This window comes from Hippocampus comes, unplaced genomic scaffold (genome assembly GCF_001891065.2).
Source record: "Hippocampus comes isolate QL1 unplaced genomic scaffold, H_comes_QL1_v1.1 scaffold367, whole genome shotgun sequence".
Lineage (NCBI taxonomy): Eukaryota > Metazoa > Chordata > Actinopteri > Syngnathiformes > Syngnathidae > Hippocampus > Hippocampus comes.
Window position 1 is genome coordinate 257,684 of NW_017805741.1, and position 8,982 is coordinate 266,665.

Below are 8,982 nucleotides of genomic sequence, written 5' to 3' on the forward strand. Positions count from 1 at the left end.
CTCAATGAGGCCTGCGCAGCGTTAGCCGTGAGAGCGGCTGAGGGAATGAGAGGTCAGCGCACACGGGGGGGTCGCAAAGACTTGAGCGTGCTCATGAAGTGGAATCCATGAGCTTAGCCCCAGAACATTTTCTGTTGTGACACAAGTGGAGCTTGAAGAAATCTCACGGGCCCTCGCGCTGACTCCTGGCCACCTGTCGGGGCAGTGAAAACAAGCCAGAATCGGCTTTCGCTCTCTCCCAAGAGCAATAAAGCTCTGAAATGCGTTTCACCCTGACCTCTTGGAATCCTCCCCCACTTGACAAAACACAGCCAGGATAAAGCCGAGCCGCTTTCACGCTGACTTGGTGCAAAATTGCAATGTGCGAGAGCAACAGTCGATTTGGGATTCACCAAGCGCGTTGGCGACGCGAGCCTGCGGCCAAACGCGGAATTCAACGCGCAAGGCGGCCACATCTGGCATCCAATGTGATTTTTTTAACTTGTCGGACAGAGTGGGAGAAGTGGGCCTCGTCTGGCTTCAATCAGCGTCAGTACCTGACAAACAATGACAGCGAGCGGCCTTTCGACGGGGTGGAAGAGGACTCTGACTACCGCTGTATCATCATATACATGTTGTCGGGGCAGGCCCAGGTGCACCCACCACATTTGGAGGTCATCGTTGACCAGTCACTATTTCCGAAAAAGTAAGAAAGAGGAGTGACCCTGATACAACGGCGGTGTTGAAAATTGGGGCGCAGCCAACGTTTGCGCTGACGCACCCCAAAGAATCCAAATCCCAAAAACATGACGCGCGGCAGTGCAAAGCGTTCGTCAGGAGCCCCGCTGCGTAAAAGCGGCTTTTGCGCGGGTCCTAAAGAGCAACACGCTGACACTTTTTTCGGTCATTGTTTCACCACCAAATATGGTTTCGGCGCTGAGCTCGGCTGGCGTGGCGAAAACGAGCAAACAAATCTCAAATGAAGCAGACTTCTTTTGCTCACTTTTTGGAACGCTTTCCTCACATGTCACTCGTATGCTGGCCAATTGCCTTAAGAAGGCAAAAAAAAAAAGGCTCCCCGGGCTGAACGTCGATTTCAGGCGTAGGCACCGGCTTACATAAGCCACCGAAGACGGCTCCCTAAAAAAGGAGCGCAAAAGGGCACACCAAAGGCAGGAGAGCGAGGGCGGCCAAAACGTCGGCGACGCGACTCGCTTTGGGAAGGCGTGCGCTGTCGTTCTTTGACGCAGCTGCCACCAAAAGCGAGTCATACCAAAATCCAAAAGCGGGACCCGCCGGTGACAACGGCGTCAGTTGCCCGACTGGGCTTTCACAACCTCGCTATGCGGCTAGACCGGTTTGACCGGCAAATTGGTATTTCTGTTCCTCGAGGGCACGCGACCGAGCGGAATCTTGGGTTGCCGCTCTTCCGACTTCGTCTTGCCCACCGGGGACTTGTTTCTGGCGGCGGGAGGACGATGGCTTCCCGACTGCGCCACGGACGCCATTTCCTTTCATCGGGAAACGTCAGGCTTGAGAAGTGGGGAAATGTCCGGAGGCCTCTTCCAAGAGGGACGCCGAAAAGGAAACGCGAAAGGCTTGCGCGGCTGCGACCGACGGATGTGCGCTTGGAAGTTCTTTCCAAAACGATTTGAGTTTGAGGCCAAGGAACGCAACATGAAGAACGCGGCGCCGACACAGCAAGACGCAACAGGTTGACAAGAATTTCAGATGAGAGGATAAGAGGCGAGCGAACCGCGGCGCCGTTGGGTTACTTCGGCTCAGGTGTCGATGCCGCTCGGGCCGCGGGACCGGAGTTGAAAAGGAAAGGCGCGACTTTGGAACCAGGTTGGGCGGCTGCTGCGTCCGGGGTGTTGCAGTTGCATCCACAAAGGCCCACCCGGCCGACAGGCCGCAAGGAATGCCGGTGACGCCCACTCGTAAACTGTGGTTTCTTCGGAGGAAAAAAAAAAAAAAAAACGATCTTGGCTATGGTTGGTATCACCATCCCAGGTGTTGTTCCTCTAATGAGCAATGCTTGAAGAGGTCTGCGGACTCGTTGCCGAGCGTCGGATTTCTGAAATGCGTCGGCCGCATTCCACTTGCAAAAGGTGCACCGGCAAGGACGTTTCCAAACGAGACCTCAACGCTATTTCTTGTCAGGCCAACAAAAATCTCAGGGCGTCCCAAGGATCTTCCGGCAAACGCCGTCGAGGCTTTGGGGGGTGCGGTGCCAAAAAGAGAGGATGCGGTCAGGTCCTGACACATTCTTCCCCAGCAAAATGGAAACTTCCTTTTGCTGGGGAAAACAAACGACAGTGCGTGGAGAGGAGCGAAACGAGAGAGAGAGAGAGAGAGAGAGAGAGAGAGAGAGAGAGAGAGAGAGAGAGAGAGGGTCGCGCCTGGGACTTGTGGGGCAAAAGCCATAAATTGCAGAATGCAGAGTAAACTCTTGGGCGACGCGAAAAAAGCCGTCTCCCAGACAAGCTCTTCAAGCGATGGAATATACCAGCAGGGCGGTGGACTCGTGCCGGCGTTTTCAAGCCGCCTTCAAACAACAATCGGCCTCCCGCCGAGGGACCGATGCGCTTTGCGTTAAAAAACGACGGCTAAGCACGTACGGTGCTCCAAGGATCCGACCTGCTCGCTTTTAATCACAGACGTGGGCCGGAACGCTCGGCCCCGCTGAAATGTGAGCGCCCCAATAGAATGCTTGAAAAGGGTGTTGCTCCAAATCGCACGCAAGCACATGACTCAGCTCTCCCCTGGCTTGGAGTGAGAGCAAAAAGGCAGGCAGCAGGGGTTGCAGTGGCAGGAGGAGGGGGAGGAGGACCCCCCCCAATTAAATAAATAAAATGGGGGGGGGGGCGGCGAAAGGGTGTGTATACTGTCCACCCCGTGCCGGGAAAGGAGACGGGAAGTAGGCCGAAGAGAACGGGCCTTTGTGGGGGTGGATGTGACGGCTTTGTGTCTCCAGGGTGCCATGCGGGTCGAGCGTGATGTCGCAGGACAGGAAGGGGGGGGGGGGGTCAGGTAAAACAGGGCCCTAGTAGACTAATCCACCGCTCTGTACTCGTACTCCCCCAAAGCCGTTTTACCAGAACTCCCGCCGAACGAAGCCGGTCGGCCGTAAGCCGGTTGACACAACGAGGCCCCGGTTAATCGGGCCCGCGCTCGGCTTTCTCCTCATCAAAACGCCACTGACCTGCTTTTTTTTGGGGCGGGGGTCCAACGCGACTGCCAGCATGTGGAAAAGGTCTTTCCGCTGGTGTGGCCGCTTGAGAGTGCCTCGTTGTCGCGGGGCACCGCAACAACTCGGATGATTCGAATCGACTTTCAAGCTCCAACATTTGGACGTATGCGCATAGGGGAGAAAAAGCCAAAGCGGCTTTCCTTTTTCCAGGTCGTAGCAGCGGTGTTTGGTTTCAGGTTTCAGCTCCCTCGCAGCATTTGAGAAGTGAGAGACCGGCTCCATTTTTCAGGACTTTAAAGCCTCATTCGATGTACTTTGGAGCCATTCCAAGTCGAAAGGGTTGCTCCTTCGTTTCCAAGCCGTTCACTTCCACTTGCCAAAGACCACCACAATAACTGTGCCATGTACCACAACAACAGTTGGGTGGCGCCACCTGTTATTTTCTTTCCTGGTGGAGGAATGGCAGCCTTTATACGAGGTGCTGATTTGATTTTGTGTTCTTTCAGCGGACAACAATGGAGGCAAAACATCTGTTGGGCAAAATACGGTCATGCCAAGTCAATGGCGCTGCGAGCGTTGTGTGTGATTTGCTCTATTTCTATCCAGACTGGCTTCTTTGTCCTCGGTTTCCGGCCTTCTGTTTGCTGCCTTGAGCGGAGCCATTTAATGTGCCGTACGGGAACACGAGAGCGCGCGCGCGCACGGACGCACGAGGGCACGACGCGTTGACACACAAATCAAGGGCCGCGAGAAGCCGGCGGAAAGGCACACCGCTTCCGGCTCAAGGATGCAAGGATGAAGAGGAGCGCGCTTCATTCCAGACCAACTCAACTGCTCCTCGACGCCGCATTCGGATGACGCTCAGCAAAGCAACATCCTTGTTTCCGTGTAATTATGCCGTTTGACGCCAGAGCTCGGCCATGTCCGGGAAAGCGGTCAAACTACGAAACTCGCCGGCTTTGAATTTAAACGCGCATTCCAGTGAACAGTCCACGGTCTCTCTATTTTTTTTTTTAAGTCAGGCAACTTACAGGTGAAGGTCGCACTGTATTGATTGACATCTTTAAAACCCCGCCCCAAAATGTCACATCTGGAGCCCATCCTCGCTATATCATGGAGCAGAAAGTGGCATCGCCGTCAACGGTCATACGAATGCATACGTTGACAGTCCCAGTAGACTATCTCTCAAGTAAACATGGTTTGGATTTCTAACTGCCGTGCTGAAAAAAGACTTCTGCAAACTCTTCCTCCCCATAGGAGTTCTTTGTTTTTACAGGTGTTTACCGCCCCCCCCCCCAAGACTGCATTCTCAAAGAAGGACTACCAAGGGATCGTGCAAAAGAGATACAAGCACCACACGGCAAAATCTTTTTCAACAGGGTGGCTTTGCAACGACCCATTAAGGATGGACAAAAAGCCAAACGGACGTCACTCTGAGCAAGTCGAAATTCAGTGTTGCGTATTACACGGGAGATTACGGTACAAGGCATCCGACCGAGCGAACGACCGGAACGCCGAGAGAATGCTGATTAAGGAAGGAAACTATTGCAACTGGTTGAGTCAGGGAATTGCAGCGTTTTCACGCGAATCTTCCACCACAAGACAACGACGACAGAAAATGTAGTGACGTGCCCATTACTCGTTACTGTGAAGACACCACAAATGATCGGTAACATACCTGCAATGAAGGTCGCTCGCCGCCTGTGTATGTGGGAGCTGTCAGACAAAACACGCCAGCTGACACATTACTCGGAAGGTTATGTGTTCAAAATGTAACTTTAAAAGCAAACTTAAAAAAAAATGCAAACGTTGACCAGCGAGCTACTCTATGAAGGGCGGTCCGTTTGGCCACCACGCGACTGACTGTCTGATCGAAACAATACAAATGAGAAAAACAAGCTTTCTTCAAATAAGTCGAAAAGCAAGAGTTTTTGTTGCGCCCCTCACCGGAGCGGAGGTGAGACCCTGTTGCTCCGTGCGGTGCCGACGTCGAGAAGCGAGCGAGAGGCAGCGAGAGGCGGCAGACGGTCGCTCGGCAGTTTTGCGGTCATCTCCAACAGAAATCGCTTTCTCGCTTCTGATTGGCTCACAACCGCCGGAGGGGGGGCCGTGTTGCATTCGGGAACACCCGGAAATGTTGCTAACGAGCGTCGGTCTCAAGATGATTGATTTCCTTCTCAGTACAAAACAAAAGCAAAATTACATTCGGGGCAAACGATAACATCTGCTCATCGAGCACAAATAGATAGAGAAAATATTGAAAACATTACAAATGGATGTAAATGTAAAAGCGGAAACACAACAACACACACACTTGGTAGAAACGTAATATTTGATGAAAACAAACAAAGCAAAAAACGACAGCAATTTCTAGTCTGCGCTCCATTTAACTGTTGGTCACTGTTTATTTTGTTAGGTCGGCGTTAGCTGCCATTTCTTTCGAAATGTTTCAGGTGCTCAAAATAGTAAGTTGAATTTTAATATTAAGCCAAGTGTTACAGGCTCGACTCAAAATAGTACGACTGTCCTTTTTGAATTTTAATATTAAGCCAAGTGTTACAGGCTCGCTAACTGACTGGATGCCCATTATCACTGAAATTCATGTTGTGTGCGAACAATTTACAAAAAAAAAAAGAAGTGAGTGGTGGATATAAATTCTTACCTTTGCAAAGACATTTACATGACGATTTTTGAATGAAGTGTACTTTAGCCCGAGAGCGCAATTGTCGGACTCGTTTTTCAGACATACGTGACATTTGATTGTGTCTGGTGCTCTGAAAAAAACAAAACAAAACGTGCTAAACAGGTCATGTGGCTAATGCGGCTCAGGCTGCTAGTGGAGAACAACAATAACAACAAAAAAAAAAAAAAACCCAACATTGGTTGAATGTGAGGTCACAGCGACCACTGCTGTTTTCTTTGAGGAGGTGTTTGCACACTGCAAAAAAAGTTGCACCACAACGTACACCCTGCACCGAGTCTCATTTTGGATTCACAAAAACTCAAATGACCTTGGTAAAATAAATACATAAATAAATATTGAATTCACCCGCTACGTACGGTACATTTTCAGAAACAACATTGGAATTGGTGTGCCATCATTTCTTGCCTACATGAAATTACGTTCATTTGCTTTGTGCACCATCGTTGAGACTGTGTGAAATGGGTAGGATGATTAATGATCGCGTCCTCTTATCAAATGCATGCACTGCTTGCATCAGAGATTGTGTGAATTCAACTGAAGCCCACAAACACACACACACACACACACATGCACACAAACAGAAATGCTTATTGTGTTTATTCAATTTGCTGCCGCGCCAATTGTAATCCTTCACTGTCGTCACACACAATGCCGACGCCGACAAATAAACAATATTTCATGACAAATATTTTCACGAAAGGAATTTGATCTTTGTTTGCTTTTATGACTCGCTGCGTTTGGAGAACGCCAGATGACACGACCGCACACGCACGTTCTTGCCTTTGCAGCTTCGTATTGCTCACTCGGGATCCTCCATTTTAATCGGTTAGTTGGGTAACACCATGCCCACCTGGGGAAAAAAAAAAGTACGTCGTTAGGAGTTTCACATTTCATGCCAAATGACCAAATATAGAAAAATGATATAACATTAGACGGCACATCATTTCTCGTCTTTTATCTGTCGTCTTCCGCGGCAGGTATTTCGGATCAACATTCATCCATCTTTTTTCTTGTTTTTGCATCCCTGGAAACGCGGCGACCGTTTTCACTCCTTTTGTTTTCTTTGCAGCATACCTTGTCCGAACTCAGTGTGGGACACCTCCAGTTGTACAAGTAGTAATGAAGCCACTTGCCGCTGAAACTGAACTTGAGCTGCTCCAGGAAACGATTGTTATCCATCACATCGGCAGCAATGACGATGTCAAATCCTTTCTGTCAGAAGAGGTTTCAAAAAAAAAAAGCCTTTTCAACACAACACTGAAAACATGCGTCTCGGCTCAATCAAAGTTGCGGGCAAGCTCATAACTTCCTCAACAAGTGAGCCACTCACAGATTTGAGCAGGACCAGCGCGTCCTCCGCGAGCTGGACAAGGTCGCCGCCAGCAGCTGACGTGGCATAGAAAAGGTGAGCCGCTCTCACGCTGCCGTGGAGCCGGTGGTTGAGCACCTTGGAGGAGATCCCGTAGAAGCTCACCACTCCGGTCAGCGCGCCGTCGTCGGCCTGCGAGCGCGAGGAAGTCCTCTCGATGTTATGACGGGGACCGAGGCCACCGCTTGATCGGTGCGACGAATACTTCCAAACAGCGATGCCGACGAACCTCGACCACGTAGGTGTCAATCACATCCTCCCTGGGCAAGAGCCAGTGCGCCACTTCCTCTCGGGACCAGCCGGCCTTGAGGTGGAACTTGCTGAGGTTCGCTTGGAGAAGCCGACGCACCCTCTCAATGTGGTCTTTGGTCATGGGGCGCAAACCTGCCGTCTTGGTGTTCTGGAAGACAATGAACATGGCGGGGAATAGAATTCCCCAGGCAAACCCCCCTTCCCCCCCAAAAAAAACTTTAAAGGCGCTTAAAAGTGGCCGCCTCCGGGGGGCAGCATGCACCAACTTCTGGGAGGCGGTAGAATTTGAGGGCTCTCTGCGGGGGCATGTCTCCTCGGATCCCCGGATACTGGACCTCCAGCAGCTTGCGGAGGTTCAGCGGGCGATGGTGCAATCTGAGGTGAGGATCAGAATCGGGATCGAAAAAGCTTCCTCGACCGGCCGAGTGTGGCAAGGACCGTTTCTTCGGGAGGTGAAGTCACCCGAGTGCGGGGCTCGCGCAAGGCAAGCTCTCATTTGAGATTCCACTCAGCGGTTGACACCAATCAACCAAATCATTCTGGATCGTTTTGATGCGCAGTTTGTTTGAGTGACCTTGAAAAAAACGGCACCGTCCCAATTTCCTGTTCGCGGCAGAGCAGCCGGAGCCCGTCTCCACATTCGCAAGCAAAACAAACGCAAGCTGGCGCCTTCGAAAGCAGTGTTGGAATTCCCTTTGTCGGGCCGCAACCTGCGCTGCGCCCGCCTTGGCCGCCAGCACAATACAGTCATGGACGCACAAACGGAGAAAAACAACGCCTGTGACTCAGTCAGCCATGACACGACCAGTCGTTCTTTGCAGAGGATAAGGAATACGTGCCTGCGAGTATTGTGATATCGGCTTCCAACATCAGTCGCATCTTAGCGTGAGCCTCTCAATGGCATTTTCCATTTTGTGCCGGCTAATTAAGCTCGCAGCATCTCAGCGGACGGCAGTCGCCTTCATTTCAAAGGAGCAATCAATGGTAGCGAGCGGGTACCTGCAGGAGCTGAGTGGCGTCGGCAGCACCACGGACGCCGTGTACGCCGCCTGGCCGACGCCCTGCCGCCGGACGCGTCTGGCGAGCTCGCGGATCAGAACCGGGGTCATTCGCTTGAGGCGCAGCTTCTTATGCACGCACAGAAATTTGATCTGCGCCATCCGCTTCACCCTGCAGAGCGACGTTTTCAACTTTCGCAGACGCCTCCGAAAACCCGCCGCCGCTCAAACTTACGTGTCATATACGTGCACATCTGCAGGGACGGCGGCGATGAAGCCCACGAGCTTCTTATTGGACTCCACTCTGACGCCGCAGTGCCACTGGGCCAGCCAATTTGGGGGCTGCAAGACCCTGACGGGGGAAACCAAGAACACGGCGTGCAATATGAATGAGCGTAATAAACCTTAAGGGCGGTTTCACGTTTGAGGTGGAATCAATTCGGCCTCTTGCCTCGACCTTGGTGCCGGCAAGGGGGGGGGGGGGGGG

General features: G+C 51.8%; 2 protein-coding genes across 7 annotated transcripts in view; both read right to left on the reverse strand.

Moving 5' to 3' along the window:
- Positions 1-5,415, reverse strand: part of LOC109523890 (supervillin-like) — a 24,999-nt gene extending 19,584 nt beyond the window's left edge. Inside the window, exons 1-2 of one of the 4 annotated variants that reach the window (XM_019883340.1) lie at positions 5,120-5,413; positions 4,851-4,888 (exon numbers count right to left, since the gene is read on the reverse strand). The gene's annotated coding sequence lies outside the window, so the exon portion shown is untranslated. Of the gene's footprint in view, positions 1-4,203; positions 4,229-4,850 lie in introns of those variants that run through there. The other 3 variants (XM_019883343.1, XM_019883341.1, XM_019883342.1) reach the window with 3 other exon arrangements.
- A 1,041-nt stretch (positions 5,416-6,456) lies between these two features.
- LOC109523896 (glycylpeptide N-tetradecanoyltransferase 1-like) overlaps positions 6,457-8,982 on the reverse strand; it is a 4,334-nt gene continuing 1,808 nt past the window's right edge. For 2 of the 3 annotated variants that reach the window (XM_019883355.1, XM_019883354.1), the window contains exons 5-11: positions 8,731-8,847; positions 8,497-8,667; positions 7,764-7,872; positions 7,475-7,645; positions 7,207-7,377; positions 6,951-7,088; positions 6,457-6,726 (exon numbers count right to left, since the gene is read on the reverse strand). In XM_019883355.1, coding sequence (XP_019738914.1) covers positions 6,703-6,726; positions 6,951-7,088; positions 7,207-7,377; positions 7,475-7,645; positions 7,764-7,872; positions 8,497-8,667; positions 8,731-8,847 — 901 coding nt within the window. In that variant the 3' untranslated portion in view covers positions 6,457-6,702. The remainder of the gene's footprint in view (positions 6,727-6,950; positions 7,089-7,206; positions 7,378-7,474; positions 7,646-7,763; positions 7,873-8,496; positions 8,668-8,730; positions 8,848-8,982) is intronic. The other variant, XR_002169868.1, reaches the window with a different exon arrangement.